The following is a 24,371-nucleotide window of genomic DNA, read 5'->3' as shown; positions in this document are numbered from 1 at the left end:
CAGCCACTGCAAACGAACATGCATGTGCCCCCTTGTGCATCTGGCTTAAGTGGGTTCTGGGGAATCCAACCGAGATCCTTTGGCTTTGCAGGCAAACACCTTAACCACTAAGCCGTCTCTCCAGCCCTCTCTTAGATATTAAACGGACAACATTTGCTTAAGGAAAGAAAGACTCCCAGGTTTCTAAATGAGCAATCACGTGGGATGGGGGTATCATGTCTTCAAAGGTCAGAAGCCAAAGCAGGAAGGTCTGTCGGGACTGTAGCATTTCCTGATGGTCCCAAGTTCTGTCTTGTGTTCTCACGGAAGCAGCCTGAGGTACACTCTGAAAATGGTCCCACGTTCACTTGACACAGAAAGCCCACAAAGTCATGCAAATCAAGAGGCTCAAATCCTATTCAACACCACCAGTGGAACTGCCCAAGGCCATCAAAAATGTGCCTAACTAAGAAGCCAAGTGTCTGAGACATGTCACATGTTACAGAAGCAGCGGGGACCATTCCGTGGTTGTGGAGGTGGTCTCTGCTAGACACAGAGACCATTGCCGGAAAAGAGTACTGACTTTCTTTTATTGGGGGAAGAGGGGTAAGGGAGTGAAATAGGGTCTCCTGTAATCCAAGCTAGCCCCAAACTTACTATGGAGCTGAGGATGACCTTGAACTTTTTATTGTTGTTGTTTGGGTGTTTGTTTGTTTGTTTTTTGTTTATCCTACCTCTGCCTCCTGAGTGCTGGGATTAAAGGCATGCACCACCACACCCAGCGAACTTTTTTGTTTTTTTTTATTTTTATTTATTTATTTGAGAGCGACAGAGAGAGAGAAGCAGAGAGAAAGAGAGAGAGAATGGGCGCGCCAGGGCCTCCAGCCACTGCAAACGAACTCCAGACATGCTAACGTGGGTCCTGGGGAGTCGAGCCTTGAACCGGGGTCCTTAGGCTTCACAGGCAAGCGCTTAACCGCTAAGCCATCTCTCAAGCCCGAACTTTTTTTTTAAATAAATCTGAACTGTGTAAGGGAGCAAAGGTAAGTTTGCCATTTATTTATTTATTTGTTTATTTGTTTATTTAGGGGGGCAGATATAAAGAGAGGGAGAGAAAGAATGGGTGCTCCAGGGCCTCCAGCCACTGTACACAAATTGCAGACGTGTGTCAGACACCTTGTGCATCTGGCTTTACCTGGGTACTGGGGAATCGAACCCAGGTGGTTAGGCTTCATAGGCAAGCACCTTAACCACTGCATCATCTCTCCGGCCCTGAAGACTTATTTTTCTACAGTACAAATGACAATTATTTTGTTTAAATCCACAGAAACTAAGCCGGGCGTGGTGGCCCACGCCTTTAATCCCAGCACTCGGGAGGCAGAGGTAGAGGATCGCCGTGAGTTCAAGGCCACCCTGAGACTACATAGTGAATTCCAGGTCAGCTGAACTAGAGTGAGACCCTACATCGAAACACACACACACACACACACACAAACATCTCATGAGTGCTTTTTTTGTTGGGGTTTTTTGAGGGGGTTTTAATTATTTTTAATTATTATTGCTTTATTTACTTGTTCCAGGACTGGGAGTTGAGCCCAGGCCTTGTACACACTAGGCAAGTGTTCTAACCCTGAGCCATTCCTGCAGTTCTGAAAAGCAGAAGGCTCTAGACTTCCAGTGTCTTTTCAGGAGACTCTCTCCTTACTTCTCTCAGCTTCTAGTGACTGGTATCCCTTGGCATGCCTTGGTCTAGTGGTAGACCCGTCACTTCAGCCTCTGTCTCCATCTCCACAGGGCCTCTCTCCTAGGAGTCTTCCATGTCACAAGCCTCCTACTGCCTTTCTCTCCCTAAATTCACTGAGCAAATTACAAATACCCATCATGCTTCTCTTCTTGGCCTTTGTTTTTCCATTGCCATGTTCAAAGATCTCTATCACAAACATTTTTTCATGCAAACCACTTCAAAGTGTTGCTTAATTGGGATCATTCCTTTGGTGAGGAAATGAATGTGTTTGTGCTGAGAGGGAGAGTGAGAGAGATTTCCTTGGGAAAGCAAGAAGACTATTGACGTTTGTATAAAGAGGAACATTTTGGGGCTGGAGAGATGTGTTAAGGTGCTTGCCTGAAAAGTCAAAGGACCCAGGTTCAATTCCCCAGGACCCACATAAGCCAGGTGCACAAGGTGGCACATGCATCTGGAGTTTGCAGAGGCTGAAGGCCCTCTGTCTCTTTCCCTCTCTCCCTCTCTCTCTCTCTCTCTCTCTCTCTCTCTCTCTCTCTCTCTTTCCGTCTCTTAAATAAAAACTTTTTAAAATTTTTTTGTTTATTTATTTTTATTTATTTGAGAGCAACAGACAGAGAAAGAGGCAGAGAGAGAGAGAATGGGCGCACCAGGGCTTCCGGCCACTGCAAATGAACTCCAGACACGTGCGCCCCCTTATGCATCTGGCTAACTCATGGCAATCCTCCTACCTCTGCCTCCTGAGTACTGGGATTAAAGGCATGTGCCACCATGCCCAGCTTTTTTTTTTTTTTTTTTTTTTTTTTTTTTAAGAGGAACACTTCTTTGAGGGTGATGGGGAAGAAGTCAGCTTATAGACTCAGTGTTGATGGAATTCATTTTCTCATTGAGTGTGTGAGAGAGCCTGGGAGAAGTCTGAAAAGAGGAAAGAATGAAATAATTATGAAGAAACTGGATTGACAGTGTTATGAGCACATGTTCTATCTTTGATGGAGCCCAGGGAGGGATTAGATGCCCACAAAAATGCAGGAGCGCTGGGTGTGGTGGCACATGCCTTTAATCCCCCCGCAAACATAAGAGAATCACTGTGAGCTCAAGGGCAGCCTGAGACTACACAATGAATTCCAGGTAAGCCTGGGCTAGCGTGAGACCCTACCTTGAAAAAAAAAAAAGCCAGTGAATCTCAACTTTGGATCCTTGGCCAAGTTATCAAAGAATGGAAAATTCAATCTTAAAGAAGGATAAATTATGAGGTTTATTTTAGAGTTAAGATTAAGAGGGAAAGCAGCCAGACGTGGTGGTGCATGCATTTAATTCCAACACTCAGGAGGCAGAGGTAGGAGGATCACCGTGCATTTAAGGCCACCCTGAGACTACATAGTGAATTCCAGGTCAGCCTGGGATAGAGCCAAACCCTACCTTGAAAAAAAAAAAGCTATCTTGCTCCTAACCCATATCATGACTAAAGAAAGACCCTAGTTAGTCTGTGCCCCTATCTTGAAAAACAAAATCCCCCCAATTCGGGTCTGGAGAAATGGCTTAGCTGTCAAGGCACTTGCCTACAAATTCTAACAACCTGAGTTCAATTCCCCAGTACCCACGTAAACTCAGATGCAGAAAGTAGCACATGCCTCTGGAGTTCATTTGCAGTGACTAGAGGCCCTGTTGCATCTATTCTTTCTCTCCTGCTCTCTCTCCTTGCAAACAAAATAAAAATTTAAAAGGGTGAGGGGCTGGAAAGATGGCTCAACAGTTAAGGTGCTTCTCTGGAAGCCTAACCACCCAAGTTCAATCCCCCAGTACCCAGTACCAGTGCAAAGCCAGATGCACAAAGTGACACATGCAACTGGACTTTGCAGTGCCCATTCCCTAGTGTGCCCATCCTCTCTATCTTTTTTCTGCTTGCAAATAAATTGTTTTTAAAGGGAGAAAAAAAAAGCTGGGTGTGGTGGCACACGCCTTTAATCCCAGCACTCAGGAGGCAGAGGTAGGAGGATCGCCGTGAGTTCGAGGCCACCCTGAGACTACATAGTGAATTCCAGGTCAGCCTGGGCTAGAGTGAGAACCTACCTCAAAAAACCAAAAAAAAAAAAAAAGAAAGAAAGAAAGAAAGAAAAGAAAAAAGACCCTGGCCTGGAGAAGACCATCTTGGGCAGGGGCTGGAGAAACCAAAGGCAGATCCAGGCCATTTGCAGCCAAAGCTCTAAGGCAAATTTCTTGTCATTTTTGCCTTCCACACAGGCAAATGCACTGAGTGAGTAGAATGGAACAATGCAGGAAAAAGATCTGAAACGACACACGGTAGGAATGATGGCTAATACCGACTTAGAACTACCCAGGACACAAACCTCCAAGCGTGTCTGGGAGGGAGTTTTCAGACTAGGTTAGTAGAGGTGGGAAGACCCCGTAGCCATGGACGGCACTTTTCTGGCTCCTGGGCCAGAGGCAGGAGGGGAAAGGCAGAAGCACCCTAGCGCTTGCCTCTCTCTTACCTCCTGACCATGTGATCAGCTGCTTCTCTCTCCCTCTCCCACCCCCTTCCCCCTGCGTCCCCAGCAAGACATGCTGTGGAATAAAAGAAACCCTTCCTTGGGCTGCTTTTTTTTGTCAGGTGTTTATGTCACAGCAGCAAGAGAAGTAGCTTGCACAGTAGGAAAAATGAATCAATGTAACATGAGGCTGGCTGGTGGTCACAAAACACCAGGTTACCTATCTAGCACTTCCTTCGCTCATCAGATCTCTGAGGGATCCGGGGAGATCTTGTTCCATTCTGAAGTGGGCCTGGCTCATGGGGGTCTTTCCAGTCCATATGAAAGCCAGCTTGCTTGTTAAAGGCTCTCCTGTAGAGGGGAGGAGCCGAGGTGCGCAGGGCAAAGGAGGCATCAAGGGCACACAGCAGGCCAGTGGCAAGCCCGTGTGTCCTCCCTTCCATCCAGGGGTCTCACAATTGTGGCACAGCACTGCTTCCAGGAGAAATCAGACCTAGCTCACACCCCGAAGCCACTCTGGGTATTTCCATAAAGGTCTTTAAAAATCCTATGTGTTAGCCGGGCGTGGTGGCGCACCCCCTTTAATCCCAGCACTCGGGAGGCAGAGGTAGGAGGATCGCGTGAGTTCGAGGCCACCCTGAGGCTCCTTAGTGAATTCTAGGTCAGCCTGGGCTAGAGTGAGACTCTACCTATGTGTCTCCTAATCCTATGTGTCTCCTTAGTCAGTTGACTCAAGTGTCTGTAATTTATTTGACTGTATTTAAATATTTTTCTCCTTTCTGGTTTCCCCATTAGGCAATAATTGTTTGCCTAACGGATTATTTCTTGCTGTCTGCACCGGTTTGGGCTATTTCAGAGTGGTAGGTTTTATACATCTGAGTTTCTGAGGGAAGTATGCAGGAATAGACTTTCATGTTTATTTCCTATTCATTGCATCACTATAATCCATTCAACTATGAAAGTAAACGAGAAGATGCAAAAGAGCTGAATGTTTCAAACACCAGATCAGTCCCGTACAAGTGTGACTCTTTGTCAACTCACTGTGGGAAGCCTGCCAGTAGCTTGGAGGTGTGGAGTTTATTGAGACTATTCAAAACGCAAATCTGATCTGAGGTCATTATCACTGGGAAGATGCTCTTAATTTAAGACAATTGTGGGACACTCTGGGCTTTCCCCTTAGCCTTCAAATATTCTAGTGAGTTTTTACTCAAACAATATCATCACTAAAGCATTTGCTTCCTCAGCAACCTGAACTAGGACTGGGGAAACCGCTGTTACAATAAGGGCTCCGACCGTCTGAATAGGATTTCATTTTCTCTCAGCCTACTTTCCTGGCTGATTTCCCAGCCGTTTTATCACTAAATCCATCCCTCCCCCAGGAAAGGGGGAAAAAAAATCTCTTCTAGCTCCCTGACTAATCCAGACACAGTGCACGGGGATGGAGAGAGAGGGTAATAATTCTGGCACGTTCTCGAAATAGGGCAAAGCACAGCCCCATGGGAGAGGAAGTAATGGGGACTCTGGATATTTTTTGTTTATTTGTTTGTTTTGTGGTGTCCAGAACGGACTTGGGGGCTTATGCATGCTAGGCAAACATTCTACCACTGAGTTATCTACCCAGACCCAACTCAGGGGCTTATCTGCTAGAAAAAATTGGATGTATGTCTTTATTTTTTCTTTCTTTCTTTCTTTCTTTCTTTCTTTCTTTCTTTCTTTCTTTTTTTTCTTATGGTTTTTCAAGGTATGGTCTCAGTTTAGCCCAGGCTGACCTGGAATTCACTATATACTCTCAGGCTGGCCTCAAACTCACGGAGATCCTCCTACCTCTGCCCCCTGAGTGCTGGGATTAAAGTCATGCACCACCATGCCCAGCTTGTTTTTCTGGGTTTTTTTTAAAATAATATTTTGTTTATTTATTTGACAGAGAAAGGAGTGCGAGAGAGAATGGGCACACCAGGGCCTCTAGCCACTGCAAACAGATTCCAGATGTATGTGCCACTTTGTGCATCTGGCTTACATGAGGACTAGAGGATTGATCCTAGGTCGTTAGCCTTTGCAGGCAAGTGCCTTAACCACTAAGCCATCTCTTCAGTCCCTGCTTGTCCATTTTTACAAGATCGTTGGTTCTGTCCAACTCAATAAACAAACCACTTTGCACAGACCAGGGTTCTGACCTTGAGTGGTGGGCTGACTGCTGTAGGCAGTGCCCACAGAGTTACTGCCAAGCCCAAGCTCACCTTCAAGGGCGTGGAGAATGCTCCTGCCAGGCCCATGCGGAGCCCAGCATGGTTTAACATTTTAATTAATGAATTGGCATTCAAAGCAACCTTGGTGAATTAAAGCCATGAATACAAACGCCGTGATTTATACAACAGTTGTTACCTTTGGGGGGCACATGGGAGATTTCTGGAGAGCTGGAGAAGCTCTATATCTTGACCTGAGAGCTCGTTAAACGAATCTACTCATTTGTGAAATATTTATCAGGTTGTATACTGAAGATATCTTCATTTTACTGTGCACTCTTAAATTTAGAAGTTTATACACACACACAAGGCGGATAGCAGATTTGGGGCCATAATTGTCTTAGCAGAAAGAAGAAAGTTAAAATGTAGTTGGAGGAGAATGCTGATGAGAAGCCCATTTTCTCCTACAATCTCCCGAAGCCAGTAGGTACCGCAGAGGAGGGTGTGCAAGAAAGACTTGGAGGGCTGGAGAGATGGCTTAGTGGTTAAGCGCTTGCCTGTGAAGCCTAAGGACCTCAGTTCAAGGCTCGGTTCCCCAGGTCCCACGTTAGCCAGATGCACAAGGGGGCGCACGCGTCTGGAGTTCGTTTGCAGAGGCTGGAAGCCCTGGCGCACCCATTCTCTCTCTCCCTGTATCTGTCTTTCTCTCTGTGTCTGTCACTCTCAAATAAATAACTAAATAATTTTAAAAAAAAAGAAAGACTTGGAAATGTGAACAGGGAATTGAAAAGTCTCCTATAAGATTGTGAGGGCCATGGGCTGGAGGGATGGCTTGGCGGTTAAGGCATTTGCCTGCAAGGCCAAAGGACCCAGGTTCGATTACCCAGGACCCACGTAAGCCAGATGCACCAGGGGGCGCACGCATTTGGAGTTGGTTTGTAGTGGCTGGAGGCCCTGTCGCACCCATTCTCTCTCTCTCTCTTCCTCCCTCTTTCTTCGTAAAAAAAAAAAAAAAAAAAAAAAAAGATTGTGAGGGCCAGAAAGATGGCTCAGTGGATAAAGACACTTGCTTGCAAAGCCTGCCAGTCCGGGTTCAATTCCCCAGCACTCACATAAAGCAGGGTGCAAAGTGTCATGTGCACCTATGATCCCAAAGTGCCCATGACAATGGCAGCCAGAAAACTCCGAAGCTCAAGGGCCAGCTAGTATGATGCTAAAAACTGATCGTTAGGCCAGGCACGGTGGCGCACGCAGAAGCAGGAAGGTCGCCTTGAGTTTGAGGCCAGCCTGAGACGACATAGTGCATTCCAGGTCAGCCTGGGCCAGAGCAAGACCTCAACAAAAATAAAAAATAAAAAAACTGAGTTTGTTTGCAGAAGCAAAAAAACTCTTGTCTTAAAGAAGGTGGAGCCCAGACACCCTCAAAGCTGTCCTGTAATCTCCATACATGTGCTGTGGCATGCATGCACATTCACACACAAGAATAAATAAGTAAATAAATAAATAGGGGCTGGAGAGATGGCTTAGCAGGTAAGAGTTAAGGCACTTGCCTGCAAACCCTAAGGATCCATATTTGACTTTCCAGATCCCACGTAAGCCAGATGCACAAAGGTGAGGCAAGTATAAGGTCGCTCATATCCACTAGCATCCATTTACATTGAAGCATTAAATATTATTTTCCTTTAAAAAAATGCCCTTGAGAGCCAGGTGTGGTGACATGTGCCTTTAATCCCAGCACTCAGGAGGCAGAGGTAGGAGGATCACCCTGAGTTCAAGGCCTCCCTGAGACTACAGAGTGAATTCCAGGTCAACCTGGGCTTAGAATGAGACCCTATCTTGAAAAACCAAAATTAATAATAATAATAATAAAAGCTAGAAGCCATAGGTGGCAGGCTTCCATAATGGCAATGTACCAAAGTGGAGAAGGGGGTTGGGGACAGGAGACTCCCAAAAGTTCCCGCACCAGCTACCCTGGAGAAGGCAGAAGGGCGAAAGAGCCTCCCACAACCACCGAAGTAAAAGGTGAGAGCTAAGAACTGTGGTGCCCCTTTAATCCCAGCACTCGGGAGGCAGAGGTAGGAGGATCACCCTGAGCTCAAGGCCACCCTGACACTTCAGAGTGAATTCCAGGTCAGCCTGGGCTAGAGTGACACCCTGCCTTGGGGAAAAAAAAGAACTGAGAGTTATCCTCTATCTCCACATGCACACTGTCACACATGCCTGCTCTCACACACGTGAACAGATACACAAACGTACACACACACACAAAATGCCCTTTATATTTTTTTCCCTTTTTTTGGCAATGATCTGATTCATTCCAGAGCCTCACACATTCTAGGGTTCCATTACCAAGCTATAGCATCAGCGCCACCCCGCCCCACTTTCTAACAATCACCCTTCCAAACAGAGGCATCTCTGAGTTGTCCCTGGTTGAAACAGAAAACAGAGAAATGTAGACACACTCTTTTCTGGCCACTCATGGCTCCCCACTTTCCCTTTCACACAGGCCCCTCTCCACACCTAACACACACACACACACACACACACACACACACACACACAGGGTATGGGAATCTTGAACTGTATCATCAAAATTGAAGAGCAGATTGACAAGTCTATCTGATTCCCCGGGCCGAGCTCTTGAGGCCAGTAGACCTCAAATAGAGTGAAAGTTTCTTGAGTGAGCCAGGATGATTGGTCACTCCGTGACCTAGAACCATCTGGAAAATGCCTAATAAGTTCATGATGGCTGAGACAAGTCTGTCCCTTCAACCCTAAAGGTAGCTTTTATTAGACTTTTCTAAGGGAAGAAGGGCAGATATGTCTATGAAAAGCTCCCCAGAAGGACTGCATGGTGTGTCCCAAGTGGACTTTTGTAGTCCAGGCTGACCTCACTATGTAACCAAGTCTGCCTCCACCTCTCAGTGCTCAGACCACAGGCACGCACCGACATGCCCAGTGTACACAGCAGTGCAGAGAACGAAGTGGACGTTTCCTGCTTGCTAGGCAAACACTCCACCAACTGAGCTACGCTCAAGTCCTGTGGTTTTTGTTTTTTGTTTTTTCTAGTATTTTTTTTTAATTTTTATTTATTTATTTGAGAGCGACAGACACAGAGAGAAAGACAGATAGAGGGAGAGAGAGAGAATGGGCACGCCAGGGCCTCCAGCCACTGCAAACGAACTCCAGACGCATGCACCCCCTTGTGCATCTGGCTAACGTGGGACCTGGGGAACCAAGCCTCGAACCGGGGTCCTTAGGCTTCACAGGCAAGCGCTTAACCGCTAAGCCATCTCTCCAGCCCTGTTTTTTGTTTTTTGTCTGTTTGTTTAGTGGTGGTGTTTTGAGAGGAGGATCTCACTATGTAGTCCAGGTTGCCTCTTGGTCCAATCATTCCATTCCCAACCACAATTCCCCCCCCCCAAAACTTAACTGCTATATCCACACAACGCTCAGTATATGAATGTTCATAGCAGCTTTATTTGTAACAGCCTCAAACTGAAACAATACAAATGGCCATTAACAAATGGAGAGAAAAACAAATCGTGGGACTGGAGAGATGGCTTAGCAGTTAAGGTGCTTGCCTAGCCTAAGGACCCAGGTTCAATTCCCCAATGCCCACATAAGCCAGGTACACAAGGTGGCACATGCGTCTGGTTTTCAGTGGCTAGATGTCCTAGCATGGCCCCTCCCTCTTTCTCTCTCTCTAGCTCTGACTCTTTCATAAATAAATAAATAATTTTGAGAGGATTTAAAAATTTTTTTTGTTTATTTTTGAGAGTGACAGACAGAGAGAGAAAGAGGCAGATAGAGAGAGAGAGAGAATGGGCCCGCTAGGGCCTCCAGCCACTGCAAACGAACTCCAGATGCTTGCAGCCCCTTGTGCATCTAGCTAACGTGGGTCCTGGGGAATCAAGCCTCAAACCAGTGTCCTTAGGCTTCACAGGCAAGCGCTTAACTGCTAAGCCATCTCTTCAGTCCAATTGTGGGAGGATTTTTGAGGTAGGGTCTCACTCTAACCCAGGTTGACCTGGAATTCACTATGTAGTCTCAAGGTGGCCTCAAACTCACAGAGATACTCCTACCTCTGCCTTATGAGTGTTGGAATTAAAGGCAATAAATAAAATATTTTTAAAAACAAACAATATACATCTGCACAATGGATTCCTCCTCAGCAATACAACGGAATCACTAGTATGTGTGTAACAACAGGAGCGAATCTCAAAAAAAATTACATTAGGTAGAAATAGTCGGACACACCACTCCCCAAAAGTGTACATCCCATATGGTCCCCTTTATATAAAATTCTACCAAGGGTGAGCAAAGTTCTAGACAATGGGTCAGTGGTTGCCATTATAAGATTTGGTAGCAGGGATTATGTTCATTATCTTGCTGTGGTGATTTTCTTGATGTAGTGGTTTGATGCAGGTGTTCCCCATAAACTTTAAGTGTTCTGAATGCCATGTCCCCAGCTGATGGCAACTTGGGAATTGGACCCTCCCAGAGGCAGTGTATTGTTGGGGGGCAGGTTTATGGGTGTTACAACCAGCTTCCTCTTGCCAGTGTTTGGCACACTCTCCTGTTGCTATTGGCCACCTGATGTTGGCCAGGAGGAGATGTCCACCCTCTGCTCATGCCACATTTTCCCCTATCATTATAAAACTTCCCCTCAAGTCTAAGAGCCAAAATAAACCCTTTGTTCCCACAAGCTGCTCTTGGTTAGGTGTTTTCTGCCAGCAATGCGAACCTGACTGCAACAGTAAAGGTGATGCCAAGAAGTGGTGTCATTGCTGCTAGAATCCCGACTCTGTGGTTTTGGCCTTTTGGAACTAATTTTCAAGAGGAATGTGGAAGGACTTGAAACTTTGGCCTAAGAGTCACCTTGCAGTGCTGTAAGTACAGCTTGATGGACTATTCTGGTCAGAGTTGCAAGACCCGAATGCACTAAGAACTATGGACTGTGAGGTTTGGCTTATGAGGGTAAGAAAGAGCTTTGACAGTTTGTGTGAGAGGCTTTCTGATATGCCCATACCTTGAGAATTTGTGCACGGTTGCATTGTATAGTAATGGACTGGTGTGAATATGGCACAGAAAGAAATCTTTGGGAGCTGGGAATGCTGGCGTACATCTTTAATCCCAGCACTCAGGAGGCAGAGGTAGGAGGATCGCCTAGTTTGAGGCCACCCTGAGACTACATAGTGAATTCCAGGTCAGCCTGGGCTAGACTGAAACCCTACCTTGAAAAAAAAAAAAAAAGAAGGAAAGAAAGAAAGAAATCATTGGGCTGAAACTTCTGCCCATTCAGCTGCAATTGTTTGAGAGATTACAACTATTGAGATTGGGCCAGCTGACTTGCATCAGGACAACAGAAAGAATGCAGTCTTTTGAAGGGGCCTAACTGCTGAAGGAGTGTCCTGTTCTTCAAAGTCTGCTTTATTCCCCCCTGCCTCAACAACTTGCCAGCCCACCTGGTAAGAAATGCAGGAAAGAGAGGAGGGTCATTGAGTTTGCAACACAGTCTTGTATTTTGGAAACAGCCATGGGCAGTGTGAAGCAGGTTTATTGGATTACCTGCATGGAGACCCGATGGAGCTGTGAGGGTGAACCGTAGGTTGCGGTGGAGACCCAGTGGAGATGCCAGAACCAAGGAATGGCTGCCAAGGAGAGCTGCTGGCACCAGATGAAGTTTTCCAGGACTGTGAGTAGCCTAACTGGAGGGGCGGAATTGGAACTCCAGACACTTGTTGCTGGCTAGAATTATCAGGCTTGGAGATTTGTCACTGGCTAGAGCTGTTAGACTTGGAGCTACAGAGTTTGATGTTTGCCCTGGTTGTTTATGTGATTTGTTTTGTTTTGTTTTGAGGTAGGGTCTCACTTTAGCCCAGGCTGAACTGCAATTCACTATGTAGTGTCAGGCTGGGATTGAACTCACGGCGATCTTCCTACCTCTGTCTGGCATTAAAGGCATGTGCTACCATACCCAGCATTGCCCTGGTTATTTTAAATTTTGTATTGTTTGAATATTTCTTTGCTATGCCCAGTGCCATCTTTTGCAGTGTGAATGTTTATTCTTTGCTGTTATGAGATTTTTGGTTTTTGATTGGTATTACGGCTTTTAAAAGACCTTGGGGGGGTGGGGCTAGAGAGATGGCTTAGCAGTTAAGCGCTTGCCTGTGAAGCCTAAGGACCCTGGTTCGAGGCTCGGTTCCCCAGGACCCACGTTAGCCAGATGCACAAGAGGGTGCACGTGTCTGGAGTTCGTTTGCAGTGGCTGGAGGCCGTGGCATGCCCATTCTCTCTATTTGCCTTTCTCTGTGTCTGTCGCTCTTAAATAAATAATGAACAAAAAAAAAAATTTAAAAGACCTTGGAATATGGAGATGTTTCAACATCGTTCAGATTGATAAAAACTATGGGGACTTTTAAGGACGGATTGAATGCATTGCTTTTTAAATCATGGATGGTTATCAGTTTATGGGGGCCAGGGGCAGTATGTGGTGATTTGATTCAGGTGTGCCCCATAAACTTAGGTATTCTGAATACCATGTCCCCATCTGATGGCAATTTGGGAAGTGAATCCTCCTGGAGGGAGTGTATTGCTGGGGGCCGTCGTATGGGTGTTATAGCCAGCTTCCTCTTGCCAGTGTTTGGCACACTCTTCTGGCTATTGCCCACCTGATGTTGCGAACCTGACTACAATACTTGGCTGTATGCATGTATCAAAATCTATCAGATGGGCATAATGCCGCACGCCTTTAATCTCAGCACTCAGAAGGCAGAGGTAGGAGGATTTGCTGTGAGTTCAAGGCCAGCCTGGGGGAAGGAAAAAAAAAAACACCTATCAAATACTAGTATACCTTTAAAAATGTATAGTGGCTGGGCGTGGTGGCACACACCTTTAATCCCAGCACTCAGGAGGCAGAGGTAGGAAGATCGCCATGAGTTCGAGGCCACCCTGAGACTCTATAATTAATTCCAGGTCATCCTGGACCAGAGTGAGACCCTACCTGGAAAAACCAAAAAGTAAAAATAAAAATGCTCAGTGTATTAAATAGTAATTATTCCTCAATAAAGCTGTTAGAACAACAGCAACAACTACACCCCAACATTCAGGTGCCGTCCCAGGAGATTCAACTTCCCAGGCTGAGGATGAAGTCAGAACATAGGCGCTTTGTTTGAGTTTATGAGACAGGCTCCAAGGCTGGAGAGACGAGCTTATTCCACTAGGTGGCATCTGGACGCTTCTCCTTAGCATGATTGCCATGGGAACTGCAGAGTCAGGACAAGGTCTGAGCGCTGAAGGCAAACCCTGCAGTCTGTGGAGAAAGGCATACAGACCTGGAACAGAAAACACTCAACGCTGGGGCAAGTGTCCGCCGACCCAGGACTCACCTCATGCTGGCTTTAGAGGTAGAGAAAATTAGATCAGAGCGACATTAGTGTTACTGCAGGTTCAGGAGTAGGAGGAATGGAGCCGTTTATTCAGGGGCTAAGTAACCCCCCACCCAGGAAATCAATGAGGTTAACGTGGAGAAGATCAAATGTCTTAAGTTGTAGCTTTGAACAGAAATCACGGTTTCCCGTAGACCAGCATCCAGTCTCTCCATCTTTTGTTTTTTCTTGTTTTCCAGGTAGGAACTCACACTAGCCCAGGCTGACCTGAATTGGAACTTTCTCTGTAGTCCCAAGCTGGTCTCTCCATCTTCTTTTTTTGAATATATATATTTATTTTTTGATTCTTCAAGGTAGGGTCTCACTCTAGCTCAGGCAGACCTGGAATTCACTCTGTAGTCTCAGGGTGGCCTCAAACTCTTGGCAATCCTCCTACCTCTGCCTCCCAAGTGCTGGGATCAAAGATGTGTGCCACCACACCTGGCTCTACCTGTTTTAAAAAATGTATTCTTTATTTATTTATTTGCAAAGAGAGAGATAGAAGACAGAGAGAATGGGCGCACCAGGGCCTCCAGCCACTGCAAATGAAATCCAGATGCTTGCACCACTTTGTACATCTGGCTTTTTATGGATACTGGGGAATCGAACTACAGTCCTTAGGCTTTGCTGGCAAGCATCTTAACTGCCAAGCCATTTCTCCAGCCCAGTTTAACTTTTTTCTTTTTTCCCAAGGTGTAGGGTTTCACAGTAGCCCAGGCTGACCTGGAATTCGCTATGTAGTCTCCTACCTCTGCTTCCCAAGTGCTGGGATTAAATGTGTGTGCCATCATAACCGGCCTCCAGGTTAACTTAAAAAGAAATCTATTATTGAAACCAACTGCCCTCTAATTGGACTGGAGGCCTGCTCCATAAGAGGGAATACATCCTTAATACTGAAAACTTAAAACAGGGGTAGTCATGAGCCCTAGAGGTATAATGTCTGCTGCTGTCTGGCTAAATGCATGTACTATCATATATTAATGATACTCTCACTTTTGGTTAGAGAACTTTCTTTTTTTCATATGGCAGTGACCTTGTGATGACTCAGAAGGTATCATGGTGCTGAGAAGAAGTGACAGGAGTGCTCAGCACTGCAATATCTCAATCACACCTTCCAAGGCTCAGGGTCCATTGCAGAAGAGGTGGCAGAAAGAATGTAAGAGCTAAAGGAAAAGGGTAGGACTCCTTACAACATGCTCCCTCCAGACACAAAATGGCCTTGATATCATGACCTCACAGTGTTTGGCAGTACCTACATAAGACCATCAAAATAGGAAGAAAAGATCATGACATCAAAATAAAAGAGACTGATTGAGAGGGAGAGGGGATATGATGGAGAGTGGAGTTTCAAAGGGGAAAGTGGGGAGAAGGAGACCATTACCATGGGATATTGCTTACAATCATGGAAGTTGTTAATAAAAAAAATAGTAACAATATAAAATATATTTTTTAAATTTATTTGAGTGAGAAAGAGGCAGAGAGAGAGAAAGAATGAGAAAGGGCCAGGGCCTCTAATTATTGTAAATGAACTCCAGACACATGCACCACCTTGTGCATCTGGCTTACATGGGTCCTGGGAGAATAGAACCTGGGTCCTTTGGCTTTGCAGGCAAGCACCTTAACTGCTAAGCCATCTTTCCAGTCCTAAAAATATTTTTATTTATTTGCAAGCAGAGAGATATAGACAGAGAGAAAGAGAGAGAGAGTATGAGCATCCCAGGCATTCTAGCTTCTACAAATAAATTCCAGATTCATGTGCCACCATGTGCATCTGGCTTAGATGGATACTGAGGAATCAAACCCAGATTGTTAAGCTTTACAAGCAAGTGCCTTAACCACTGGACAATCTCTCCAGGTCCCAGATTAGCTTTATTTATTTAGTTATATGTAGTCCATTAAAACAGTATTGCTTTTGAGATTCACTGCATTGCTACTAGTAGCTACAATTCATTGTTGTAATGTCTGATAATATTTCCAATGGGTAAGGATAATTGTTGCTTTTTATTTTTTTCATTCTAGCCCAGGTTGACTTGTAATTCACTATGTAGTCTCAGGGTGGTCTCAAACTCACAGCAATCCTACTACCTCTGTCTTCCAAGGGCTGGGATTAAAGACGTCCACCATCACGCCCAGCTATTTTATTTATTATTCCACAGCCATTTATTATTTATTTATTGGCAAAATTACATGTAGCGTAGGCTGGCTTCAAAGTCCCTATGTAGCAGAGGATGACCTTGAACTCCTGATCCTCCTGCCTCTACCTCTCAAGAGCTCAGATTACAGGTCAGCACCACCACACTCAACATCCTAGCTCTCTTTTTTTGTTTGTTTGTTTTGTTTTGTTTTGTGAACCATCACACTTGTATAGAACATTTTTTCCAGTATAAACATTTTGATGTTCTCTGATTGTACACTGTGGACAAAGGTCTTCCCAAAGAGATAATACACATATGAATATTCTATCCAGTCAAAAAACGTTTCAGGGCTGGAGAGATGGCTTAGTGGTTAAGGTGCTTGCCTGCAAAGACTATGGACCCAGGTTCGAGTCCCCAGGACCCACATAAGCCAGATGCACAAGGTGGCGCATGTGCCTGGAGTTGTTTGCAGCAGCTAGAGGCCCTGGTGTGCCCATTCTCTCTATATCTGCCTCCTCCTCTCCGTGTCTCCCTCCCCCCCCCCCCCCCAAATAAATAAAAATAAATATTTTTAAAAACACAAAACTTTCGCCTTGACTAAAGGCTGTGACCCATGGAACACCTGTGTGCTGACTGCTTCATTGTAGTCTGGTGCTGAGTAAAGCATGACAACAGCAGGAAGCTTTGCCACATTCTCTACAGTGGCAGGGCTTCTCTAGGGGTGAATTCTTTTGCACTTAGTAAAAGGAACCAAGGTAAAAGGCAGTCACATGGGTGAGTCCATTTTCTCTCCTGTGTGAATGAACTCTGTAAGACATTCTTTAGATTTCTGAGAGGTTCCTCCTCTGTGCAAATTCTGGGGTATCCAGGAGAGGGTGAACAATAGTTAAAAGGATTAAAGAGAAGCCCTACATGTTCGACCATGTGAAGGGCTTCACGTGTTTGGGCTTCTCCCCATAACGAGCTCTCAAGGGGCCGAGTTAGTTACCTATCAAAGACAGAAAAGCCTCCGCCACATTCACTACATGTGCAGGACTTGTCTCCAGCGTATATTACGTACACTGCTGGGCAAGGTTTGAACCATGTATAAAGTCTTTACTCCTAGCTCTTTTAAACAGTACTTTTTGGGGGGTTTTCTTTCGTTTTTGCTCATTTTTTGCTGTTGTTCTTCAGTGCTGAGGATTGAACCCAGGGCCTTGAGCATGCTAGGCAAGTGCTATACCGTTGAGCTATCTCATTCTTGAGTGCTTGATTTTAAAATGTGCTCTTTGATTTGCTGACTAGAGGTTTATGAAAGGTCATTAAATGAATTCTTGCTTGGGACAAGGACACAATTTCTGAAATGGCCTTTAACATACTTTTGTATTTTGCGTATTTTTTTCTTTTTTCTTTTTTTTGGTGGTAGGGTATGGCTCTGTAGCCCAGGCTGACTGACCTGTAATTCACTATGTAGTCTCAGGGTGGCCTCCAACTCATGGTGATCCTCCTACCTCTGCCTCCTGAGTGCTGAGATTAAAGGCGTGTGCCACCACGCCCGGCTGTTTTTCATCTTTTAACAAATGGTAAAATTACATGTACATCAAAGAACTGTTTTCAAATACTTCCGATTTACTATGGGTCACTGTTTGATTTGTATACCTATTTTATGTAGCTATAAAGCCAGGTAAAACTGACAAGGGTCATTGAGTGGAAAAAGTCTAACAACCCCGGGTCTAGTTAAGTAGCCGACTTTGAGGCTCAGGATGCAGGTCCCTCCCACCAGCTAGTGAGCCGGGGCCACGTCTGCAAAAGGCTCACCCGGGAAATGACCTCCACCCACTCCCTCCAGGTTACAAGAGTTCTGTTCCACCCATACGGTGGGACTAGAACTTAAAGCCTCATGGTGCACAGGGATGCACAGGGCCCGAGTCAGGCTCCCCGCCCACAGGGGAGGGGGATGGGGGGGGTGTGTGAGGGCGCATCACGTGACCGCGCCCGTGGGCGGAGGTGGAGCCCAGTTGCCAGGGACGCTGCCCGGTTGCTCAGCAACGGCCCAGCCCAGAACCAAAGATGGAGGCGCCAACAGACAGGGAGCTTCAAGCCAAGGAGTACTTAGAAAAACATCGGCTCTTGGAGCTGCTGAGCCATCTCACCAGCTTCGTCCTTTTCACCCGGCCAAGTAAGGGTCTTGCCTTCCGTTCTCCTTGCCCTCCCACACCACGGGGGTCTTCCAGCCGGGCCTTCCCTCCCCAGAGCCTTCCTCCCCACTCACCCATCCTCTTCCTACCACAGCTTGCTGCTGCTGCCCAAAGCCTCCTCGCTGGTTACGGGTTCCTTACGCATTTCTCTTATATTGTTCTTTAAAAAAATATTCATGTGAAAGAGAGAGACTGGGCACGCCAGAGCCTTCTGCTACTGGAAGTAAACTCCAGACGCATGCGCCAACTTGGGCATCTGGCTTATGTGGGCCCTGGGGAATCGAACCTGGGTTCTTTGCAGACAAGCGCCTTAATTGCTAAGTCATCTCTCCAGTCCCCCTCTTAAATTTCCCCAACAGTAAATTCAAAACTGAAATTTAAGAAGAGGAAATTGTAAGCGTAGGACCTTGTGGGAGAGAGGGGGAACAATTTGCCCTCTAAGCTGCTCCTGGTTTCCTTGTGACTTCTGTCTGAATCATTTCTGGAAAGTATTCATCTGATTTACCATTATGTAAATTGATTCAATAAGAAAGTATTCAAAGCACCCCTTTTATGTTAGAAATGAAAGTTTATGGGCTGGAGAGATGGCTTAGCAGTTAAGGCACTTGTCTGCAAAGCCAAAGGACCTACGTTCGATTTCCCAGGACCCAGGTAATCCAGATGCATGAGGTAGCACATGCTTCTGGAGTTCCTTTGCAGGGGTTAAAAGGCCCTGGCATGCCCATTCTCTACCTACCTCTTTCTCTATCAAATAGATAAAATAAATGAGTAAAATAAGAAATGAACATTTATGTTTCCTAACTAGGAGGCTGCATTTATATGGATCTGTTTTTATTATCTATACTACATACACACACAGACAGACAGACATAGCTTTTTAGGTTTTTCGAAGTACCGTCTTCCTCTAGCCCAGGCTGACCTGGACTTCACTATATAGTCTCAGGGTGGCTTCCAACTCAAGGCAATCCTCCTACCTCTCCCTCCCAAGTGCTGGGATTTTAAAGGCATGTGCCACCAAGCCCAGCTATCTTTGGTGTTTATCCACTCTGTTAGCTGGCCCAGTTTTTTCCTGTACCATGTTATTTCCTGTATCTTTTTTAGGATCGCCATGAATTAGAGAATGGCCTGTGACTACATAACAAATTCCAGGTCAGCCTGGGCCAAAGTGAGACCAAAATGAAAAAGAAACCCTGTCTCAAATAAATGGACCTCCATGTTGTTCTCTGACCTCCACAAGTGCTCTGTAGCTCACGTGTACCCATACACGTGGGCGTGCGCACACACACACACATGCACACACACACACACCACATACATAAATTAAAAGTGGCCCAGTCCACTTTAAAAAATTTTTTTTTGTTTATTTTTATTTATTTGAGAGTGACAAAGAGGCAGATAGAGAGAATGGGTGCACCAGGGCCTCTAGCCGCTGCAAATGAACTCCAGATGCATGCACCCCCTTGTGCATCTGGCTAACGTGGGTCCTGAGGAATTGAGCCTTGAACCGGGGTCCTTAGGCTTCACAGGCAAGTGATTAACCACTAAGCCATCTCTCCAGCCCCCAGTCCACTTTTTTATATTCAGTCACCTAAGGTATTGCACTGTGTATGGAATCAACTAATTGTTCTAAAGGACTGTAAATTGCATGAAAGCAAGGCCTGTACCCCTAGTGCCTAATACAGTACCTTGAGTATAGACAGACATTTAAATTGTTAAATAACCACTTCTATGGCAAATTTTAATTTCATAGCAAAATAAATCTGAACAATTGTTTTTCAGAAAACCCAAGAGACTATTTAATCTCTCTGTTGGAACGTCTGAGAATTGCTAAAGTAACAGGTGTCACTTTTCCCTTCTTTATGGACAGTTCTAATATTGTGGCAATGTTTGAGATGATGGATGCCTCAGGGAAAGGCACCATTTCCTTTGTGCAGTATAAAGAAGGTCAGTCTCTTCTACAATTGAAGTAGTAAGCTATGATCATTCCATAACTTCCTCTAGCTGAATTCTTTGTAAGTTTTCATTTCTTCTCATCCTCACTTTGACAGCCCTGAAAAACCTGGGTCTGTGGACTGCAGATGAAGAGTTAATTGACGATGGACACGTAATAACTTTGGATAAATTCAGGAATGAAGTGTAAGCTTTGCTTTTTGTTTTGTTTTGTTGAGGTAGGGTCTCACTCTAGCCCAGGCTGACCTGGAACTCATTCTGTAGTTCTAGGGTGGACTGTCTTACTGCAATCCTCCTACCTCTACCTTCCATGTGCTGAAATTAAAACTGTGTGCCAGGGGCTACAGAGATGGCTTAGTGGTTAAGGCGCTTGCCTGTGAAGCCTAAGGACCCAGGTTCAATTCCCCAGGATCCACTTAAGCCAAGAAAGTGGTATGCGTCTGGAGTTTCTTTGCAGTGGCTAGATAACCTGGTGCAGTCACTCTCTCTCCCTCGCTCTCTCAAACAAGCATTTTTTAAAAGTGTTTGCCACCACACCAAGTGTAAGCTTCAAAAAAAAAAAAGATTTATTTATTTGCAAGGAGAATGAGAATGAATATGGGTATGCCAGGGTCTCTAGCCACTGAACTCCAGATGCATGCACCAGTTTGTGCATCTGGCTTTACATGGGTACTGGAGACTTGAACCCCGATCACCAGGCATTGCATCCGAGTGCCTTAACTGCTGAGCCATCTCTCCAAACCAAGTGTAAACTTTTTGAATGATGAATATCTTAATAACATTACTTTATTTTGAAATGTTATTACCATGGCAAACAGATTGCCACCAGTTTTGTTTTTGTTTTTCGAGGTAGGGTTTCACTCTGGCCCAAGCTGACCTGGAATTCACTCCGTAGTCTCAGGGTGGCCTCGAACTCATGGCGATCACTGCCTCCAGGGTGCTGGGATTAAAGGCGTGTGCCACCACACCCAGCACACTACCACCACTTTCTGGGATACCTGACCTCTCAGCAACTGGAAAGTGAGGCCAGGGAAGATTCACCCTGGGGTGGCGTATGGGGAATGTTCAACTTATAATGTTCCGGAGAGCTTCCATCAGTGTGCACTCTCAGCAGTTCTCAAAGGAAAGAGTGAAGCTCAGTCTGCTACAAGTACCAGATAAGCTCTGAACTCTGAGCAGAGTAGCTGGGAATCTCTGTATAAAATACAGTTTCAGGGGCTGGTACCCATTCCACCCCCAGACTTCAGAATCCATGGCCAGCTTCTGTCATCCCAGCACTGACAAGCACCTGGAGCTCATCTGCAGTGGCTGAGGGCTCTAGCGATCCCATTCTCTCTCTTTTCTCTAGCTCTGCTTGCAAATCACTACACTTTAAAAAAGAATGCATGTTGATAATTGGTGTCCCACATCCAGTTTATTAACTTACTATATTTCCATAAGCCTAGTGTGGTGGCACATACCTATGATACCAGCTCTGTGAAGGTTGAGGCAGGTAGATTGCTGAGAGTTTAGTCTGAGCTCACTCTCTCTCTCTCTCTCTACACACACACATGCACGCACGCACGCACAGAGATCTTATCTCAAAACAATCTCATTAGGAGATGGTGATTGAGCTAGGATTGCTTTTTACATTGTTTTTATTTTTGCACACAGCACACAGGAGCAACCTTTCTCTCTGGATTAGATACATTTTATATGCCAGGGCATTGGCATAAATCTTTCCCTGTGGGCAGGGAGTTACATTCCCAGCCCTAAACAATGATTTATTAATAAATCCTCAGAGAGCTGGGCATGGTGGTGCATACCTTTAATCCCAGCACTCAGGAGGCAGAGGTAGGAGGATCGCCATGAGTTCAAGGCCACCCTGAGACTACATAGTGAATTCTAGGTCAGCACGGGCAAGAGCAAGACCCTACCTCAAAAAAAAAAAAAAAAAAATCACAGCACTTGCAGTACTAAATAAATGCTCAGAGAAAAAAAATCTGGAATAAAGCCTGATAGTTACAGACAGCCTGCAGCCAATTTGTTTAAAAGCTTGACTCCGAGGATTCTTTTTTTTTTTCAAGGTAGGGTCTTGAACTTTCAATACTACTGCCTCAGTTTCCAGAAACTGGGGTTACAGGCCTGCATCACCAGGTCTAACCTGACTACCTTTATTAATATTATTTCTTTATTTGAGAGAGTGAGAGGGAAAGAGGCAGACACACACACCGAGATGGGGTGGGGGGGAGAGGGAGAAAGGGAGGGAGAGAATGGGCGCACCAGGACCTCCAGCCACTGCACATGAACTCCAGATGCACGTACCACCTTGTGCATCTGCCTTGGGCTTTGCAGGCAAATGTTTTAACTGCTAAGCCATCTCTCCAGCCCTCCTTTTTTTTCCCCAAGGGTCTCACTGACCTGGAATTCACTATGTAGTTTCAGGGTGGCCTCGAACTCTTGGTGTTCCTCCTACCTCTGCCTCCTGAGTGCTGGGATTAAAGGTGTGCACCACCACACCCAGCAAGTGCTGTAATATTTTAAGTCTAAAACTGTCAGGCTGACATATGTGTGTGTGTGTGTGTGTATGTATGTATGTGTGTGTGTGTGTATATAATTTTTTTTTTTTTACAACAGAGAGGGAGAGAGAAAGAATGGGTGTGTCAGGGCCTCTAGTCACTGCAAAGAAACTCTAGACAAATGTCACCTGTGCATCTGGCTTATGTGTGTACTAGGGAATTGAACATGGATTCTCAGGCTTTGTAGGCAAGTGCCTTAACCACTAAGCTATCTCTCTAGCCTGTGTTCTGTATTATTGATAAACATTTACTTTGCAAAAAGTAATTATCAAGAAATAGTGACGGCTGGAGAGATGGCTTAGCGGTTAAGCATTTGCCTGTGAAGCCTAAGGACCCCGGTTCGAGGCTCGATTCCCTAGGACCCACATTAGCCAGATGCACAAGGGGGTGCATGTGTCTGGAGTTTGTTTGCAATGGCTGGAAGCCCTGGCACGCCCATTCTCTCTCTCTCTCTCTCTGCCTCTTTCTCTCTGTTATTTTCGAATAAATAAATTAAAATAAACAAAAATTAAAAAAAAAATAGTGAGATAAATTCTGTCTTGTTTCTGTCTCTCTTCATACAGACATTATTTGTGGGAAGGAGACAGATAAAACAAGGTCGTGGTATGTAGCCCAAGTTATCTTTGCACTCATGATCCTTGTTCTGCCTTCAATATGCTGGTAGGTGCCACCAGACCAAAGGAACTCACAGTAATCCTTTTACCTCAGCCTCTTAAGTGCTGGGATTAAAGGTGTGCACCACCAAACCTAGCTTTTTTTTTTTTCTTCTAATTTTGGGGAGTAGGGTTTCAAGGTAGTCTCACTCTAGCCCAGGCTGACCTAGAATTCACTCTGAAGTCTCAGGGTGGCCTTGAACTCATAGTGATCCTCCTACCTCTGCCCCCCAAGTGCTGGGATTAAAGGCATGTAACACCACACCCAGCATGCCTGGCTTATTTTTTAAAAAATTTATTGGCTGTACTTGATAACCCACAACAGTTACCCCTTTTTAACACAACAAATTGAAAAGTTGGTTATATAATTTATTGTCTTTACTTCTATATCTTCCTCAGACATATTCAGTATTTGTATTTAAACGGAATTATACTGACTTTTCATAGTTTCTTCTGAGTTTTCTTTTTGTTTTCTTAGGAACAAAAGGAACCAGGATATATGGTCATCATTTTAGTAAGACCACAAACTCAAGATAATAAATGATTCTGCAACATTTTCATTTGTCCAGTTTCATTAATTCAAAACTTTATCAAACAACTTGAAAACAACTTGAAACTTTCTTTGTTTTGTTGTTTGTTTTTTTTTTTTAAATACAACTTTTTCTGCAAAGCACATTATTTTCCAGTGTTGGGCCAGTTTGTCCTCAAATTAAGCAGAATATCAACATCTTGTTGAGCCAGTTTGTAAATGCCAAGTTCATTTAAGGCTGCTGTGGCAGGAGGGTGTCCAGAAGCTGACTGCAGCACATCCTTTAGGAGTAACGCAGAACCGATGCTCAGGTTCAAAACAATGCAGGCTTCTTTTACACTGTCAGGAAAGAGAGGAAAATGAGAGCGCCACTACCTGTACCCTCACATTATAACAGCTACATGTCTGCTCTGAAAACTATTTATGAAGTTATTATGTGGCTCTTTAAATATGATGGGACTATCTAAGAAAAAAGGAATGTTTCAATATTCCACAAATCCTATACATAATGTAAATTTTTTTTTTTTTTTCAAGTTAGGGTCTCACA

The 24,371-nt window shown here is 45.0% G+C and overlaps 2 protein-coding genes across 5 annotated transcripts in view; one reads left to right on the top strand and one right to left on the bottom strand.

Annotated features, from left to right (window-relative positions):
• The first annotated feature begins 17,993 nt into the window (after window positions 1-17,993).
• Efcab10 (EF-hand calcium binding domain 10) lies at window positions 17,994-23,853 on the top strand. 2 transcript variants are annotated; one of them, XM_045136061.1, is made up of 5 exons: window positions 17,994-18,115; window positions 19,914-20,078; window positions 20,183-20,270; window positions 23,206-23,245; window positions 23,774-23,853. In XM_045136061.1, exons 1-4 carry the CDS (start codon window positions 18,007-18,009, stop codon window positions 23,231-23,233), a joined length of 390 nt encoding a protein of 129 aa, XP_044991996.1. In that variant the 5' UTR covers window positions 17,994-18,006; the 3' UTR covers window positions 23,234-23,245; window positions 23,774-23,853. The 2 variants fall into 2 exon arrangements, with proteins under 2 accessions (XP_044991996.1, XP_004652736.1); XM_004652679.2 differs by lacking the exon at window positions 23,206-23,245.
• The window catches only part of Rint1 (RAD50 interactor 1), a 39,648-nt gene continuing 38,928 nt past the window's right edge, over window positions 23,652-24,371 (bottom strand). For all 3 annotated transcript variants that reach the window (XM_004652883.3, XM_045136059.1, XM_045136060.1), the window contains one exon: window positions 23,652-24,163. In XM_004652883.3, coding sequence (XP_004652940.2) covers window positions 23,971-24,163 — 193 coding nt within the window. In that variant the 3' untranslated portion in view covers window positions 23,652-23,970. The remainder of the gene's footprint in view (window positions 24,164-24,371) is intronic.

This window comes from Jaculus jaculus, chromosome 16, assembly GCF_020740685.1.
Source record: "Jaculus jaculus isolate mJacJac1 chromosome 16, mJacJac1.mat.Y.cur, whole genome shotgun sequence".
NCBI classification, from domain to species: Eukaryota; Metazoa; Chordata; class Mammalia; order Rodentia; family Dipodidae; genus Jaculus; species Jaculus jaculus.
The sequence above is the reverse complement of the archived record's forward strand: the minus strand, read 5'-3'. Positions and strand labels throughout refer to the sequence as shown.

Excerpts from the sequence above, each read along its gene's own strand:
- Efcab10 (XM_004652679.2), top strand. The coding sequence starts at position 18,007 with ATGGAGGCGCCAACAGACAGGGAGCTTCAAGCCAAGGAGTACTTAGAA. Across the intron at positions 18,116-19,913 it reads CGTCCTTTTCACCCGGCCAA|AAAACCCAAGAGACTATTTA; the intron begins GTAAGGGTCTTG and ends ATTGTTTTTCAG. Across the intron at positions 20,271-23,773 it reads GATAAATTCAGGAATGAAGT|GAACAAAAGGAACCAGGATA; the intron begins GTAAGCTTTGCT and ends TTGTTTTCTTAG.